The sequence below is a fragment of the Fukomys damarensis genome, unplaced genomic scaffold, assembly GCF_012274545.1.
Source record: "Fukomys damarensis isolate Sample0158 unplaced genomic scaffold, DMR_v1.0_HiC HiC_scaffold_14, whole genome shotgun sequence".
Lineage (NCBI taxonomy): Eukaryota > Metazoa > Chordata > Mammalia > Rodentia > Bathyergidae > Fukomys > Fukomys damarensis.
The window spans coordinates 8,755,375-8,775,050 of NW_022900926.1; the positions used below are offsets into that span (position 1 = coordinate 8,755,375).

At 37.2% G+C, this 19,676-nt stretch overlaps 1 protein-coding gene across 4 annotated transcripts in view; it reads right to left on the minus strand.

The window, feature by feature from the left end:
- Positions 1-19,676, minus strand: part of Ptprk (protein tyrosine phosphatase receptor type K) — a 482,919-nt gene that overhangs the window by 33,977 nt on the left and 429,266 nt on the right. For 2 of the 4 annotated variants that reach the window (XM_019207689.1, XM_019207688.1), the window contains exon 14: positions 5,921-6,059. In XM_019207689.1, coding sequence (XP_019063234.1) covers positions 5,921-6,059 — 139 coding nt within the window. Of the gene's footprint in view, positions 1-2,722; positions 2,753-4,872; positions 4,915-5,920; positions 6,060-19,676 lie in introns of all 4 variants that reach the window. The other 2 variants (XM_033763223.1, XM_019207690.1) reach the window with 2 other exon arrangements.

Here is a 19,676-nt window from a genome sequence, read left to right on the forward strand (position 1 = left end):
CATCCACTCTGTTTCAGCTAAAAGATGTTCTATAGCACCATGTTCTCCCTTTGTAATCCCACATATCTTTACAAGTGCTTTTCAACTGTTTTCCCCACTGTGTGCTTCATGAAGAGAGAGACCATCTGTGTATATGTATCTACTTCGATATCTGTATCAAAAGAGATACGATTTATCTCCTGGGCTGTTGGAGCAGCACCTGTCAAATAGCCGGCATTCAGCAAATACTTGTTGAATAGATAAATTATGCTATGTGCTGTTATGTGTGTGGCACTTTTCATTTGTTAACTCAATTCTCAGATCAAGTGACTGAAAACAGGATAAGGGTTCTTCTAACCATGCAGATGAGTTCACTGAGGATTAGAGGAATTAACCTTCCCAAGGTTGTTTCTGAAGAATGACTTGGTTCCGAAGCCTAAGCTCTTATTTTATGCTCTGATGCTTACACTGCTTTTACTGCCACTTACAGTGTCCTATGTTAAAAGCACCGCATATCTAATTGTTAAACACTGGTTGTTACACATTAGAGAGGAAAATGAAGAAGTCACAAATGTGTCCACATGTGTAAATTTTAAAAGGTAGAAAAATGCTTAAGCAGTAACTATTTCTTGGGTAAGAAGAAAGAATGAATTTATTGCTCAAAAAATAACGTGAGAGAACGAGGTGGATTGTAACAGCACACCCTCAAGTTTGGATTCAAAATAATGTTAAAAATTTTAAGATGATGGCCATATAGAAAATAGCAAGTAGAAATGACAACTTCTATGATACTTTCAAATATGTATAATTTACATGTATTCCATGATTGGGGAAAAATGAAGAACTAATGAATTTTTCAAATGCATGGAAAGTGATAGTTTTCACTCAGTGAAGAACTCTGACTTTTCAGGTTCACAAATTATGATTAGCACACAAATTATGCGGGCACCTTTGGAGACTCCTGTCAGCCAGGCGCCGCTGGCTGGGTTCTTGCATCTCAGTACTCAGGACAACCCTGTGAGGTGGGCTTTCATTTGCATTACTACAGAACAAAGACGACTTCACACCAGTGTCAGGTGTTTCCATCCGCGACTGGCAGTTACAATGACGATGCCCATGAAGATTAGCCCGAAGATCACACGTGCTTTTCTTTATTTCTGCTTTAGTGAACTTCTACTTTCATGAGGAAGTAAGTCCCTGATTCAGATCAGCGTCAACAGGTATGTTTAATCAGCCCTTACACACATAGCTCTGTGAGCTTCTTTCTAGTGAGGATTTAAAATGCCAGGATAGCTAAGTATCACCATAGTGCTAGCATGGCCTGCTGCATTGCCCAGAACTCAGAAATGTGCACCCAGCCTCCAACGAGGGAATCCCAAGCTAGTTTTGCAGATACACTGATGGTGAGTGGTAGACTTTATTGACATTCCCATAATTAAGCACTTGTTGATTCCAGTATGTCTCATGCTTTGTCCTCCCATGAGCAACCAGCATTTATAATGTGCACTTCGGGACAGTTAAGCAATTCATTTTGCAAGCACTGGAGTCCTACAATACACAAATGCCTTTCACTGTCTAAGCAGGCAACCGCGTAAACTTCTGCAGGTGGATGTGTGGGTGGGCCACAAAGGGAAAAAGCACTCCATCATTGTACGAGACAGCACAGTTAATTACCTTTGGCTTCATCGCATCTGATTTAACAAGCATTTTATGATTCACCACAATCAACTAGGAGCCATGTTCATTTACACCTGCTTGTTTTAGCAGATTTTAGGAAGCCAAACCAAGTTTATAATATTTAAAATGTTGGCAGAATTGTATTACACTGGTTGGTTCATAAAAGTTTGGTGTTAAGGTAGCTTACATTTTCCTAGGGATAGAAATGCCGTGGAATATATGCCCGGAACATATTTAAACTCTGAAAAACGTTATATTGGATAAGTACTCCGATATCTAAACTCATAAACAAAAAATGACTCAGAAAATAGAAAGGACGACTGTCTCCTTCCGTATGAAAATGAGCTTCCCATACCTAAGTCTAGAATGTCACAGACTCTGAAGAGAAACTAAATACAAGCCTTGTTCCTCAGTTTGTTGACAAGAAGACTTTTAGCCTTGGTTTTACAAATTCTTTGTTTTATTTAAATTATAATAAGCAAACTCAATTATTTTATCTTACAATAATATTTATTTATTTATTTTGCCTTTGCAACACTGTGATTTTATTTATTTCATGGCCAGAGCAAAGGAGTTCAGAAGTTATAGCCCATCCCGGATTCCTGGAAATATGGAGAGAGATGTTATTACATGCAGACGGACCGGATTTGCAACCTATGAAGGCATTTTGAATGTTTTATGAATATAGCACACCGCTCATTTTCTCAGCTATGATACTATATAATGATAGGGATTTGGAAGTTATGATAACTTTCTCTAGAAAATGAAGAAAGTATCCTAAACAAGTCACAAAAGTGAATTAAGTAAATGAAGGATTTTTTTTTGCTACAGACTAAAGCTACTTATAGAAAACTGTACATAAAAATTAAAAGTAGCTGAACATACAGAAATACAATATCCCTTTTAAAAAAGGTAAACAGAATAGATAATAGTTTATCATTTTAGAGTCCAGAAAAACGTGTTTTGAAATATCACTAAAGTTACCAACATTGCTTCTCTGTATTTTTGAAAAGGGATACTGCACCTCCAACACACGTAAAGTCCGACATTACCCATTTCTACTTACAGGTAGTAGGAGTAAGAATAGTAGCTCCTCCTGGCAAGCAAATCACAGACAGTGGAGAAAGAGAAGCAATGGTGAATGAAAAGCATGATTCTGTCACATTCAATAAAGCAGAAAAATGTGCGTTAAAAATAAAACAAAATAAAATAAAATTAATGTTCTTTGCTCTGCATTTGAACTTGCTCATGCATTGTTAGATTTTTTAATTTTTTGCCATGCAATTAAACAGACAGATATGCAGCAGAAAATAAAATTTGAAATACATAATTCGGGAAAAATAACATGCTGCCATTTCTTTTATTGCCAAAAAATCAAGAAATTAAATGGATTATGTATATTCAACATGCGCTTAAGCATAGTACCATCCATTACCATCAAAATGTCATGACAAATGGAACAGCTGTGTACAGAAATTGTATACTAAGTAGACTGTTCTTCTTTCCATATAAAACATCATGACCTATTACGTTAATATAAAATATATGCAGAGTAATACCTAAGTTTATATAAATAAGTCATATCTTAATGGTACACGGTATATACATTTATTTTATGTGAATATACACATATGTACCATACACCATATATAGGCAAGTAAATTTCTACAGTAGATGCATGTGAACAGATACACAGACATGTACTGTACTGAAACACAATTTCAAATTTATGTTTGGAATTAATGTGCTCATGCTGTGCATTTAAAATATAATATGCAATCAATCAATGGAAAAATGGCACACACTTGGAAATAATTCACAGCAATTAAATTAAAAATGACATCATGTCCTGAAAGATGCAATATCCCTTTTCTCAGCCTAAAAACTCACTTTCTATATCACTCAGCTTTTAAAATTATACTCAGCTGAATCCCAAACCACTCCTTTAGAAAACAACTAAAACACATGAAACTTTTTCAACATGAGAAATGTCTATATATGTCATTCTAGTTGAGGAATAAAGTTATGAGAAATTGAAAAATTTCTCATAAAATGCAAATAAAAGGCTAAAATATGCTGCTTTTCCACTATTTTATTATAAATGTGTCATTAAGAAGGGCAACTATTGCACTTATTAAATTTTAAAATAAACTGGTTAATATCCAATGCTATTACTTTTTATAGGATAATAAACATCTGTGTTTAAATCATGCATGATTCAGGTGGGACACACACTATACATGGACAGAAGCCATTACAAAGTTGCTTAGTTGAGTTAGGAGTTCAAGTAATTTTGACATATTATATGTGGAGAGGAACTTTTCCATCTATAAAATTTCAACTTTCCCTAGTCATAAAGATGCTAGTGAGGAAGAGATGCTAAATCCCTTCATAGTTTCTATTGATTAACATATAATTATGAAAATTTAAACATTTTAAAGAGATTGCTTTATCTAATCCTGTAAAAATGAGAACCAGAAAGGGAATCCATGACATATAGCTTTAGAGAACATATCCCCAAAATCTTGCTCCATGATTATTTTAGCATAAGTCATAAAGATGCTAGTGAGGAAGAGATGCTAAATCCCTTCATAGTTTCTATTGATTAACATATAATTATGAAAATTTAAACATTTTAAAGAGATTTTTTTATCTAATCCTGTAAAAATGAGAACCAGAAAGGGAATCCATGACATATAGCTTTAGAGAACATATCCCCAAAATCTTGCTCCATGATTATTTTAGCATACTTCAGAAAGTTTATTTTTCAAGATTTTTTTTTTTTTTTTTGCTCTAGAACAGAGAGCCATGTATATGGAGAGCTACCAAGTGCGTAAGTGTTTTTGCATGAATAACAAATAAAACTTTGTTTAATTCAATTCTGAGGGAGGTCGTAATCACAAAGCATGTACTTTCACGCTCAGATTCCATCTAAAATGATCAGATTAATTGTAATTGTGAAGCCAACGTTAGTTGACTCAAAGTTCAGTCTATTTGATTCTTCAATTACATAAACTTAACAGACATAAAATTTTAATGTGTTATTCTCTAACTTTATTGATCTTTATTAGAAAATGTGTATTTCTAAAACCCTTCCGTCTTGCCTCACATCTGATATAAATTCCAACCACAGAGGCGTACAGCAGCAAAAAGAGAAAGCACTATTTGGGGAAAGCACGTAGGTAGCTAATTTAACACAAACACTATAATGCATACCTAATGTTTCTAATGCAGATGTGTCTTCTCCAACATATATATCTCCAGGGGGTAATTATAAAGAGGCAATATATTAAAAAACTCTCATGGAATTGTTAAAACATGTATATGAGTTTTATGTACCATGTTAATGCTTTATTTCAAATATTAAATAATTAAAATAGTATAGTACTACGTTAATGTAATAAACAACATCACTCAGTATATTATAGCGCTCATAAAATATAACCACATCTATGAAGAAAGATGTTGGAATGTATACTGCATGTAAAGACTGTAGTAAAAAGTCCCTCTAAGTTGTAGTACTGCCCAATGATTGGACAGATTGGAGTGCAGTACTAGTTCCTAAGACAATGGTTTACAGATTAAAACATTTTATATTGTGGTCAAAGCTCAATTATAAATATTGTATACTTTGAAATGATTATCAGCAGGAACATAGGATAATCTCCAGAAGACAGCAGTTTAAATTTGAGAAAGCCTTAATATCTTCATGTAATTCCAGAAGATGGCAACGTTGGTTGAAATAGGATAAAAAGCAATGTTCAATGAAACATTTTACTCTTCATGTGAAAATTTTAGTCAGTGAATATTTAATATACAAAGTAATTTAACATTGTTTATATTTTTCTTATATCCTATTTGCAGACAACCGTGAGAAAAAATATGAACTAAGAATAAGAACACCACATAAGTCAGAGGATAGCCCAAGAATCACACACACAAAATCCAAGCTTTTGTCATTCTTAATAACACACCAAATATAAGGAAAATTAATGTCTCAAGTACCTCTTCTCTTTTGACCTTTACGTTTTTACATTAATTTGAACATTAACAAAGAGAATACTTCTACACCCCAAATTTAATTGCAAATAACCATATAAGAACTTATGTAAAAAGCATATGTAATAGAGCAGGTACCAGCAACCTTGTTAAAATGAAATTATTCCATTGGATTGTTCTAACTTAGCAGAAACTGAGGAGAACGGTGCCTGAGAACTAGTGACATCCGTGTAAGAGAGTGGGACAGGCCAATCTTACATCTTACCTCTTTTTCACAATTAATATGACGAGGAGGAGGAGGAGGATGAAGACCAGAATTCCAGCGCTGATCCCTGCTATTTTCACTACTCTGTCTGTCTGCTTGGCTGGATCTGGGATCACTTCTGGTTCTTCTGTTGCTGCTGCTAAACGAATCAGAAACACAAATTACTGAAAGCAGCTAATTATTATAAAAGAGAAAATTACCTCCTAGCCCAAAGTTACTATAAAAAGACACGCTTTAAAAATTTGTTCTGTAAGTCAGAATACAAAATTTGTAGCTAATAATACACTGGAAAGAGATGGGGTCAGATTTAGAGATCTGTTCATCACCTCGTGCAGCAAACCCCTCCTGACTCCCGTGACGTGTGTGCTCCGTGCTGTGGGGCAAGGTAGGCTACACCCAGCTTCGACACACTGCGTTAGTTAAATAAATGCTTAGTCCGCCACCGGGGACACGGGGAAAGAACTCCACACACAAGATTTAAGATGCACTGTAGGTTAGCAGACAGGAGGAAAAGCAGAACAGAGACATCCAAGCAAGCTGCACATTTACTTAGGAGATTCCAATGGTGAACTTGGGGAATAGAAGTTGGAGAAGGTGATTATTTTCCCAATTCTTTGTAGACGCTCCCTTCCTTTACTTCCCTCTTCCCTCCCTTCCTCCTTGCTTTCTTCCTCTTTTTCCTTTTCTTTCTCTTCCTTCCTTCCTTTCTCTTTTCTTCCCCCTCCTTTCTTCTCCCCCCCCCAAAAAAAACCCACCTTCACAAGCCTTATCCCAAAAGGAACACAAACAAAATAAAAAATTGTAGAGATTAGAAAAAAATTACAAATATATAAGCCCGAGGAACTCTCTGAAGACAGTTTCCTTTCTCTCACTTACCTTGAACACTGGCAAAGAAAGCAGTTTCACCTGCACCTTACTCATACAAAAGCCTTGAGGCTTAGAGAGTGAAGAACAGATTATAAACTGCCAGAGGACAGAGACAAAATCTAAGACATCGTCAATATTGTTACACAGTTTCCAGGACTGTGGACCCTACTGTCAAAACCGTGTGTGACAAGAGGCCAGAGGGTTTTTAAGATTAGGCACATATGGGAAAAACACTCAAGTATCTGTCAGAGCCCCTTGCAGCTGGAATGAACAACTACACAAGCCAGGCTCTAGATCTCAGCTTCTATATTTCAAATGGACAGTGTGTATGTTCTCTTTCAAAAGTCATCCATCTTTAAATTCAGCTTCCTCTTTTGACTTCTTTTCTCCTAACTCCAGCTCTGCACAGGTAAAGGTTAGCTCCAGTTTCCCCACCAGCCTGTCAGAAGAAGGCTGAGAGGGTTATTTTTCCCACGTGAGAAGTTTAAGGGTAAGTTTATCTAACACCGTTTTATAAAATGGTGATATAAAGATAGACTGGTGGGGCCGGGCATGGTGGCGCATGCCTGTAATTCCAGCACTTGGGAGGCTGAGGCAGGAGGATCACTGTGAGTTCGAGACCAGCCTGGGCTACATAGTGAGTCCCAGGTCAGTCTCAACTACATAGTGAAACCCTATCTCAAACCTCCCCCCAACAAAAAAAGATTAGTGGGAAAGATATAGTTTGAAAAACAATCCATTAGGACACAACTGTATAAAAAAACTCACTATATCTCTCTTAATTTATTCTGTTTAATTTGCACAGGATGAAACTTTCGTATGGACCAGTAATTGTTAACAATATTCTCAAGCAAGCTTTCAGCTTGTATTTCTTTTTATTTTTCCGGTAGGCAAAAGGAGCTTTCCTTTATGACTTGACACTACCTAAACGTAAGATATAGTTTGAAAAACAATCCATTAGGACACAACTGTATAAAAAAACTCACTATATCTCTCCTAATTTATTCTGTTTAATTTGCACAGGATGAAACTTTCGTATGGACCAGTAATTGTTAACAATTACTCTCAAGCAAGCCTTCAGCTTTTATTTCTTTTTATTTTTCTGGTAGGCAAAAGGAGCTTTCCTTTATGACTTGACACTACCTAAACATACAAGCTGCAGGGATTTCAGACTTTATGAACAGGCATCACTCAAAGTTTACCACACTGTGACCTATGGTTCTCAATCCATCAAAACATACAGCAACTATATTGGCTGTCTCTTTCATCTACTTTAGGAATACACACATATCTAATGCAGTATAGCTATAAGTACTGAAAACAGTAGAATACATTCCAAAGTTGGCTATAAAATCTAAATGCATTTATTGTTTGTAACTTTCACATTAGATTGGTTTGACACTGATACTTCTAATGGGACTGGAAACAGAATGTCCTATGTATAAAATCTCTGGATGAGACTTTAGTCTGTGAAACAAACCCTCACTCTGTTCATCAAAGCCCACTCACACCTGGTTCTATGTCATGCTTTCCTTTCAGAGGCCAGGGGAGAGATCACTTTGTGATTTTCTTACAAAGTGTGACTTACAGAATTAAATGTTTTTGACCAATTTTTTGTGAAAATCAGTTCTTGTTTGATGAGGTCAAAATTTTAAACACAACATTTTAATTCTACAAAACATGGTGTTGTGGAATAATTTTCTAAAGATAGTATGCCATATTTAGCATGCTATATAAGAATGTTCATGACTGCTAAGATCCACCAGAAATACATAATGAATAGTAGCTTCAATACACCCAGGCTTAATAATTAAATAATAAAACAAATGTGAAGGTGCCAGATAAACAATTTCAAATTCAGAGGAAGAAGAATATTTACGGTCTTGTTGGTAATACAGACTTGCTAAGAATTTAGCTAAACACATTCAGATAAATGAAATGCCAAATCTAAGCAGGAACCTTTGAAAAGAAATACAAATTAATTTAAGGGGGTATTCAGAGTGCACAACATTCAGACTATCATGGAAACAGCACCCTTGCCAATAAGGAGAAGTGGATAGAAGGGTGGGGAAGGAAATGGGAAAAAATATTACTTAAGATTTATCATTACAGGTACAAAGTCCAAAGGATGGATGTGATCATTATGGATATCCAAACTGTATCAATAGACTTAACGATAAAGAAGAATGTATTATGTAAATCCATGTCACTCCCTTCAAGTGCTGGCTTATGACTTCACTAAAGCCTGGGCTTCGATCCATATTTACGAAAAGATTAGAAGGAATAAAATCACCAAGTTCATTTACTTGAGTTGGGCAAAGGAGTTTTGTCTGTCACGATTACAGTTCCTCTGTAAAGGGGTATTTATTGATCCTTAATAAAATTACTGCAAGTGAGGGTACAAAGTGAATCAAATTCACCCAGGGCACATGATCTGTTAGCAGGTGCTTTACCTTGATCGTGAAGCCTCCTCAGAGTTTTCCGTTGTATCATTCATTATTATTGTTACTCCCAACAGTATGTTTAATACAATACGTGCATCAATTTATTACGTTGAACACTTTAATTACCTGTAGTTTTCTACTAGAACCAAGGAACATGAAAAATCTTATTTAAAATCATTAAAGTTTAGAGGAAATATTCATGGAAATACAAGTAGTGACCTTGAGCGAGTATATTCTATTTTCTTCAAAGAGAGTAAAATGCAATTATAGTAGTTGACCCAGTCTGTAATTTATGCATGTTCACACAGACAAGGTAGAACACCTTTTCCAGAAATGGCTTTGCTTGCCATTAATCTTTACCTTTTTTTTAATCTGCCTAAGAACATCTGGAGAATTCCCCCCTATTCTTAAGCCAAGAGCCATATTCTTTGTACAGTGTGAAAAAGTAAGACAGCAGAGTTTCATTTTTACTTAGCAAATTCACAAATGCATTTCTTGAGGGGAAAATAGCTAATGTCACTTTATAAGTCATGTCCTTGCTGCTACTTCTTAAAAATAACATTTTAAAGTCATACAAATTTAACTGAAAATTTAAAACTAGTAGCTATGACCAAACAAAATCTTCTGCCTTCATGATGGCCATTAAAAGATGAAAGACTAAATAGAACATAGGTGATCATATGGTATCTTCAGAGGCATTATTACTCAAATTCTGCCAGTCCTCCTGGAATTTCACTAATTCTTTCTTCCCTTCTCAGGTGCATTTCTGAATAACTGCTCTCATCCCCATCTCAAAAGTTCATGACAATTCCATAACCAGGCATCTGTTCCCCAACACGAACAAACCACCGTCAGCAATGGCTTACTAGCTCCTAATTTCAGGTGGGCCCGTTTCTCTTCTTTCATACATCCTTGGAAAACACCTGGCATTTTTCTCCTCTCCTTCCTTGCAGTACACTTTTCCTGGGGTTCCCACTCCTTGGGCATCTCCTTATTTTCTTATGATTCTGGCCTCTCCTTTCCAAATCTTTGTTTTTCCTTCCTACTTTGCCCAACTCTGAAAAGCAGCTGCCCCTCTGAGTGTTTCTGGGACTTTGGATTCTTGACAATGATTTTCATACTTGCTGGCTTGATGATCTTTCCTTCCAGGAACTTTAGGTATCCGTGTGGATCACTACCAAATGAATACATTTCTAACCTATTTGAACTCTTGACCACACATAGTCTCCTGATGTTATGCCTTCTCTTTACCACGTTAGTCATCTTAAACACACCACACCTGAACTCTGAAACTTTTCTCACCAGTTCTGCAGCCCCCTCCCTTTCTCTAAATGACCAAATTATCCACAGAGCTGTTCATTCTAGAAACTAGGGCACTATGTTTTACTCCTCTTCCCTCTTCTATCTCTCAGATGGATTAAAATATATACTATTTTAGATGTTTTTCAAAGTGAGAGGGGAGACTCAATAATTATGAAGGGACTAAAAGCAGAAGTGTAACTGTCCTGACTAAGCATGGTTATTTTACTACTTTCTCGTGTAATTAGCAACAAAGACATACTGCATCCTCTGTATCTTGTCTCCCAGTTTTCCATCCCTACTGCTACTCTCTGAACACAGGTCAACAGCTTCTCTTACCCAGATAACGCCGCTGCTGCCTATCTGAACCCGACTGCAGGCTCTGCCTACTCCACATCAAAACATACCTGACAATTCACTTAGAAAACATCACTTCACTGAACAGAGCCCTCCACTGGTAAGATACAGTCCATGAAAGTATGAACCATGTCTAGTTTGTTCACCATTGTATTTCCAGTAGGCCTTGGAAAGGAATATCAGTACAGAAAATATAGGCTGAATAAAGTAAACAGTAACATTAAACTTCCCAACAGTTGAGAGTAATACATAAAAAACCAGCTGACTTCCTAAAGACACATGGATATATTTGATCTGATTAGATGAGTTTGGTGCATATTTTTCTGTGTTGTCTCTAGCAGGTCAAGGATTGGTGCTAGCCATTTCTTCACAGGGCTGTTTATACTACCAGCCACCACTTATGAACCAAAACACAAGGAAATTCTAGCATCCTGGACAGCACGAGGGATTTGCTAACAGGAAGGCTCCTTTTGATTCTTAGCTCCTTCTCTTATATTAAGAAATAATTGACTAATTGCACTTTAGACCTAAAGAAGTCATCCTAAGTAAGATATAAAGAGTTAAGATGTTCAAGAAGAAAACAGCATTCATGACTTTCCTATATGACAGCATTATAGAACTATTGCTAATTTAAACCACATGATATCGCATGGAATTGATTTGCCACCTCTTGGAAAATCTACAGCATGATTTGTTTTTTTTTTGTTTTTTTTGTTTTTTTTTGGAGACAGGGTCTCCCTGAGTATTTCAGGCTGGCCCTGAACTTTGTAGCCCAGGCTGGCCTCAAACTCATGGTGGCCTTCCTGCCTCAGACTCCTGAGTCCTGAGATTAAGGTGTGTGCCAATAGGTCTGCTTTACAATATGACTCTTGAAATTATGTAATATTGATATAGAATAGAAATGGCTTTGTAGATTTATGTGTCAATTCAAAAACTGTATTTAGATAATTGAATATTTACATAGAGAGTAACGTCTCCCACCGCACATCATACTTAGGGAGCAACTCTGCATCACTCCAGGACTGTTTGCTATGCAAGCAAGTCAGCATCCCTTAGAGTTTAATATTCCTATCTATATTATAAATTAATAACACAATTTACATTATGCATTTTTTAGAATATCAAGTAGTATAACGATCTGAAAAGATTTTATAAACTGAAACTTGTGACAAAAGATCCTCCTGGCAGATAGGACCCTGGAGGTTAGCCCTGTGGGTTCATCACATAAAAGTACAAACCCAGGAACAGCAGAACTGACAGTACTGAAACAGCTTTTAAAAAGTCTTAGCAGTCTGTCGTATAAATATATAATGATGGGTTTTGTAAAGTACAAATTATTAATTAAATACTCCACTGCAGATGCCGAAGCCTTGGGGGCACCCTGAAGTATGGATTATTTAACTGGATCATACTTTGAAGTCATTTGGCTTCATCGTCTTCTATAATCTTCTGAAACGTGTCCACTTTCAGACTGATAACCATAAAAAAAGGGCAAATCCAAGATTTTTACTGGTGAAATAAGAATACAGCTACATTTCACACATTTTCTCTTAGCAGCTGGGAAATACTTTATTTCTGAAAATTTCAAATGGTAGGTCTATGAAGACTGCAAGCAGCTATTAAATAAAAGAATAGTACAAATATTTGAAATTAATTATGCACTGTTAAGGCATCTTCTAGTCTCAGATTCTCTAAGATTGTTTTACTTTAACATTATAGATGCAAATGTATGATATTCTGAAGAAATAATATAAGCAAATAATTTTTTAAAAAATGAGCAGCATGGTTCAAGAGCATATTAAAGGTAAAAATGTAGAATTGTCCTTTTTTTTTCCTTTGGAAGTAAGTAGGGGTCGAACTTGGGACCTGGAAAATATTACTTTGCTTCATAGTAACACGTGGGCAGTCCTTTTATGGTGCACACAAATATTTTTCTTGATTCCCTTTTAGTTAAACGCATTCAGAATCGGTTATGATACAGCCTTGTGCGATATCGTAGTCTAGGTACTAAATTATCTCTGAAATTTGTCATGGATTTTCTGTCCCAAATTCTCCTGCCTTTAAGATCCAGTCATCTTGATTTGCCCCTAACTCTCGGGCTTTCCATATTGGTCTTCGCAGATTTAGTCTATATTTTGCTAACAGGATGAGTTTTCTAAAATGCAAATGTAATTAAAGAGCTGCCTTAACTGCTTTAAATTCAAAAGGACAAGGCAAAATCACCACACACACGGCCTTTCAAGACTGTGCTCCATTCAACCCTTTCTACCTCATCTACTGACGATTCCTTTACGGAATTATTAACTATTTAGAACCATTCACTCACAAGCAGTCATATAGAGATTGGGAAACAGTGGCGCCGAGTTGCATCTGGTCCATTTTGACTTAAACAAAGTTTGTAAATACTCACCCTCATAAAATACAATAATGCAAACTTGATACCAATTATACACCTACCATCACGGTGTGAAGACTCCATTTAAATTACATCCTACCACCCCTTTACCATCAGACTCAATTCTGGTGAAAACTGTCACAGAAACAGATAGATAATATGCATTGGACAATTACTAAAATGACTTTTGAGATACTGAAAATACTTCTTCTCTGAAACACATAGTATTTAATCTTGAACTCTTTTCTTTTTATCTTTTCCTGTTTGCTATGAGATAGGATACCAATTCTTTTGTGTGTGGCATTACAGCTTGGTCCCGGTGTTCCCCAACAGCCCCTTAGGCTGTGTGGGTGGTGCTTTTCAGAGGTGGCTGGATCTAGGATGTGTGATGCTAGGTGAAATGCATGTGACCACTAATTAGCGCACTGATTGGTTTGGCACAGCTCTGGGTGTGGATAATGGGAAGACCCACCTGGGTGTGAGTGGCACCACCCGAAGGGCGGGTAGCCTGGAAGGGATAAAGGGGAGAGGCAGGCTACTGCTGCTGCTTGGCTACTTTGCTGCTTTGGCGTCTTCTGCCCAGCTTCGAATTTTCTCCTCCGCCACGTCACCCTGCGTTGGAGCCGGCCAACTGTAAACTGAAACGTGAGTCAAACAAATCTTTTCTTCTTTAACTTACAGCATCATGTATTTTTTTTTCTTTTATTGAGTTTATTGGTACATTTTAGGGATACAGTACAATTACATTCATTATTGGGATCTTGTACCTTTACATGACAGGTCTTGGTTCTCATTTTTTCCCCTTATCCCTGCCCTCCCTTCACCCCCTCCTCCCCTCCCCATTTACAAACACTGTATTTCCATTTTTTCGTATATTTTTCTTTTCCCTTATTACCTTTTCCCTACCCTTCCCACTTTCCCGATACCTTTAGCCCCTTTATTTCACGTGGTCAATTATCTCATAATATCTTATGTACTATTATAGTTTTTCACACTAGAGAAACTATTCAGTATTTACACGTGTGGCTTCTTTATTTCACTTAGGAGTATATCCTCACAATGTACCCATTTTCCTATGAATGAATCTAATTTCTCATTCTTTATGGCAGAGTAGTATTCCATTTTATAGAAAAATCACACCTTCTTTATCCAGTTTCCAACTGATGGGCAAATGGGGTGTTTCCAAGTTTTAGCTATTACAAACTGTGCTGCTATAAACATTGCTGGGCATATATCACTGTGGTATGATTCTTTTAATTCTTTTGGAAAGATACCCAGCAGAGGGATGTCTGGGTCAAATGGAACCTCTAGTCCCAGCTCTTTGAGGTATCTCCATATTGATTTCCATAGTGGTTGCACCAGTCTGCACTCCCACCAATTATGGAGAAGGGTTCCTTTCTCCCCACATCCCTGCCAACATTTGTTAATGATTGATTTCTTGATAGCAGCCATTGTTTGTGGGGTGAGGTGGAATCACAGTGTTGTTTTCATCTGGATCTCTTGAATGACCAGTGATGTGGAACATTTTTTCAGGTATTTACTTGTTGCTTTTACTTCTTTGTCCAAAAAATGTCTGTTCATTACAAATGCCCATTTTTGAATTGGGTCATTATGTTTGGGGGGCAGCTGGCTGTTTTGAGTTCTTTATATATTCTAGATAATAGTCCTTTGTCTGTGGAGCAGCTGGTAAAAATTTTTTCCCACATTGTAGGTGGTCTCTTAGTTCTGTTGATGGTTTCTTTTGCAGTACAGAAGCTTTTTAATAAGATAAGATCCCAGTTGTTGATTCTTTCTGCTAGTTCCCGTGCTACTGAGGATTTGTTCATAAAGTCTTTTCCTATGCCAATGTCTTCAAGAGTTCTGCCTAACTTATCTTCCAGCAAGTTTATTGTTTCTGTTTTAATATTTAGATCTTTAATCCACTTGGATTTTAATTTAGTGCATGGTGAAAGATAAGGGTCTAGTGTTAATCTTTGGCAGGTTGAGATCCAGTTTTTCCAACACCATTTATTAAAGAGGCTATCTTTCCTCCAGTGGGGATGGTCAGCTCCTTTGTCAAAGACGAGGCAGCTGAGTACATCTGGAGTTGCTTTTGTGTCTTCCAGTCTGTTCCACTGATCCTCAAGCCTATTTCTTTGCCAGTACCATACTGTTTTTTTTATCACAGTGGCTTTGTAGTATAGTTTCGAATTGGGAATTGTTATAGCCACTGCCATGTGTCTTTTGCCTAGGATGGCTTTTGCTATTCTAGGTCTCTCATGGTTCCAAATGAATTTTTGGATTCTTCTTTCTAGTTCTGTGAAGTACAGTGCTGGAATTTCAATTGGCATTGCATTGAATCTCTATAGCAGTTTTGGTAGTATGGCCATTTTCACTATGTTGATTCTTCCTACCCAGGAGCAGGGGATAGCTTTCCATTTTCTTATATCCTCTTCGATCTCTTTTTTCAGAGTTCTGTAGTTTTCAGTGTAGAGGTCTTTTGCTGCTTTTGTTAGATTGATTCCTAGATACTTCATTTTTTTGGATGATATTGTGAAAGGAACTGTTTCCCTAATTCCTTTCTCAGTGACTCTGATGTATTTTGTCTCAGCAATGAGAATAGTAACTAAGACATATAGGTACAATTATCTTTTATACGTAGACCCTAATTCTTTTTTCAGTTATGTGTGTTGCAAAATCTTTTCTCTCATTGGATGGCAAAGAGGAGGGGGGAAAGCCTTTCTTTTTAACCCCCTACATTCATGGCTCATAACAAAGCCATAGTCATGAGATAAAAGCTCGAAATTTTATTTAATAAAGTCATCTGAGATATGGGAGCTTTCACAAGGAAGTGAAGTCCCAAAGTCCCAGTTCATCCCAAGGTCTGATGGACAGTGGATGGTCAGAGAGAAAAAGAAGTGTGCAGGAGCAGGAGCTTGCTGAACGCTGAATGGGAAGTTCGCATGGCTGCATGTTCAGGCTGCTTCCTCTCTGTGTCAGTGAGGAGATCTCTTACCTCAGGGCCTTACTACCTACTTCAGGGAAAGGTCAGAAAATTCTCCCTAGTTTTTATGGACTGCATGAGGGGAAAAGGGTGTGGGCAGGACAAAGGGACTTTCTTGCTTCTGTCATTCTCTTACTTGCTTTTCAGCTTGATATATATATGTAAAGATACTACATTTTGGAATAATGTTTGTGAATACCATCAGTGGCTTTTTTTCACTTTATTTATGTAAGATTGGTGAATACTGGTTTCTAATTTTAATGCAGCCAGATACATAAATCTTTTTTTAGTAGTGCTTATTGTTAGCCCTTTTCCAAATTGAACTAAAACTTTTCATTTTTTTCCTGAAGGTTGTGAAACTGAATTTCATATTTAATCCTGGGTTAATGTGGATTGCTCTCAGAGTATGGTACACAGGAGGGAGTGTTTCCAGGTTTTTCCTCTTCCTGCATAAACAGCAAGTAAACTGCATACAACTTTTAAATTGACTCGATGATTGACAAACTGTCCTAATGAACAATGGATCCTTCAGTTACCACTGGCCTGACATACAAACAACTTGGGTTACAGCCAGAACTTTAGCTTTAACTTAGGAGCAAATCTTGTGTTACAACCTGAATGCTGGCTGCTTGTGCTTCCAGATGGTCTCAGATGCAGATTTTTCCCTTAAAGATCTCTGGAAGGAACATGACAGCATCCTTTCCCGTGCGGTGTCAAGTGAGAAATCCTGGGCCAGTGTCTCTCTAAGGACAGTGAGATCTGCCTATGTACAGGTGAGAGAGACTTTGAAGGCTGTGTAGAGAAGCCTGGGCCTGCAACTGACCAACCTGAGTTACAACCAGCCCTCAACAATGAGTTTTCATAAGTCAAGGGTCCACTGTATTATAAACCTGCAGAAGTCTTTTGCTGCATTGTCCATTATTTCTTAAGAGGCAACAAATCCATTCCATGCCAATGCTGCATGATTTCAATGACTTTATCTTTATAATACATTGTTATAATACATTGGAAGTTGTGTTCCCATGACTAATTCTGTTCTTGCTCTCTTTAGTTCTTCTTTATATTTTACTGTGTGCAGCTTCTTCAGATCCAAAATTTATTTAATACGTTATCTCTTCACTTTTGTCAAATCTGCTATTACATTTACTTTTCAGTTATTTTAAATTTGGACAAGTATATTTTCCTCTTGTGGAAGCACCATTTAGTCATTGAGTAAGCACCTATTTTGTTACTCCTGATACCATCACTATAATTTTTATGATTTGTGGCTTATTTCCATAAATGTTTTATATGCAACTATTTTCTATTTTGTACTTGTCAGCTCTGGTAGTTTCAGTCCTTTGAGGATTTAGCTCTGATGTTTCTACTAACTCACACAGAGAGTTGCTCTCAAGAATGCTTGGTGACCTTTGATTGTGAGTTAATTGCTTTATGTTAGTCTATGCGAACCCCGGAGGCCTAAATCGATCATGCTTTCATCTAAAACAGAATTTGCATCTTCCTCTACTCATCGCCAAGGTACCACAGGACACAGGCACCTCCACTAGCAGTCAGAGTCACTCAGGCTGGACTCTTCTGACCATTCCGCAGGGAGGCATGGCGTTAGCATCACCTAAACCTTCCACTCCTGCTCAGTGTTCTCAGCTTCAATCACACACATTTATTTGTCCAGTTTATTCATTTCAGAAGAGTTGGTCCGTAGCAATCACATCTAGCCGGTACAAGGTCAGCAGGGTATCTAAGGCCGTGACCTATTTCAGGGGCCTCTGAACACCTCATCTGCCAAGCTCCCAGAACTAGACTCTGATGTTTTCATTTTTCCCAAACTTTACCCATAGCTGCACTCTCATCTCTAAACTTCAGGCAGTGTTACAAGAGCTTTCAGTCAGTAAGCAACATGCAAAGATGGAGGATTAAGGAGGGCAGAGTGATCTATTCCTGTTCCTCTTCTTTCTATTATTAATATTATTATTAGTAGTAGCATTAGTGGCAGTAGTAGTAGTGGTGGTGGTGGTGGTAGTGGTACTGGGGATGCAACCCAGGGCCTTGCTCACTGATCCGACAGCCTTCATTCATAGTTTTAATGACTAATATGGACACAGGGGTCAAAATGCTTTGAAAGTTGATCGTGTATCTAATAAATAAACCACAAGTGAAAATGCTTATAATATGTCAAGGAATATTACCTAAATAGTGGCATGTATCAACTAACAAATACATTAATGCTAGGATAATCTAAAGCAATTTATGAACTTTGGGATCCCTGTTTAAGGAAAAGAAGTCTAATCAACATAGTATTAATTGATAAAGAACTCCAACATGCCTGGAAAGTACACTAATATTCTAATCAATTCAATGTGAAATAATTGGCTAAAAGAAAACCATTATGTTGGGTTTGAATTCCAGCCTTTTTCCCATTGGTAAAATGGAGGTAAAAAAACATGTTGATAGGATCATGTTTGATAGGAAGGTTCTAGGTTGATAGGAAGACTAAATGGGCTAAAATATATAAAGTGTTTAAAATCATAATTGCTACTTCATTTAAAATAGTGCAATGTTAGGAGAGTAGGAGAGTGTGTGTGTGTGTGTGTGTGCATATATATATATATATATATATATAACACAACTTCTTTATGCAATCTCCACTTGATGGGCATTAAGTACATCTTTATATAACTCATATATATTATATAACACATAGATATAGAATATGTTTATTGTCTATAATTAATTTAAATAAAATTCTTTTTCTAAATCTAGAGTTTTTTGAAAGGTGTATATTTATTATGACTTCAAATAGGCAGCATTAGGTGCAGACATCTCATTTCTAAAAATAAAGTCCCAATGTTTTTGTTCACCATGTGAACGTTTGATGGGTATAAAACACTGTTCTAGGATGAAGGTCAGAAATAAGTGGAGAGGCCCACCATAGCATCTGTACATGCATACAGATCTCGGGGAGCAGCTGCATGGGTCAGAGTGGTGTGGCTGCAGATGGATCCCAGCTAGGGCCTCACCCTGACCCCACAGACACAGGCACACCTGCCCAAGTCACAGACCCACCTAGAAAAGAGCTGTGCAGGTGCACAACCTTCAACCAGAGACCAGCCATACCATCGGCCACAGCCAAGGGCCCACCTGGAAAAGAACTACACAGATGCACAAGCAACAGCTAGAGGCTTGCCCCGATACCATTGATAAGTGAGTGGAGACCCTAGCTGGAAGCCTATGCAGACAACAGGAACTAGGGTACACAGCCCCCAGCCAAAGGCCCTCCCAGACAACAGCTACATAGGGGCCCCAGCAAGAGGGAGGTCTAGATACCATTCCAAGTGTACACAGGTTCCAGACAGAAACCTCCCAGAGAACAAGTCAGCTCAGGAATCTAGAAGGCCACCATTTTAAACCCAG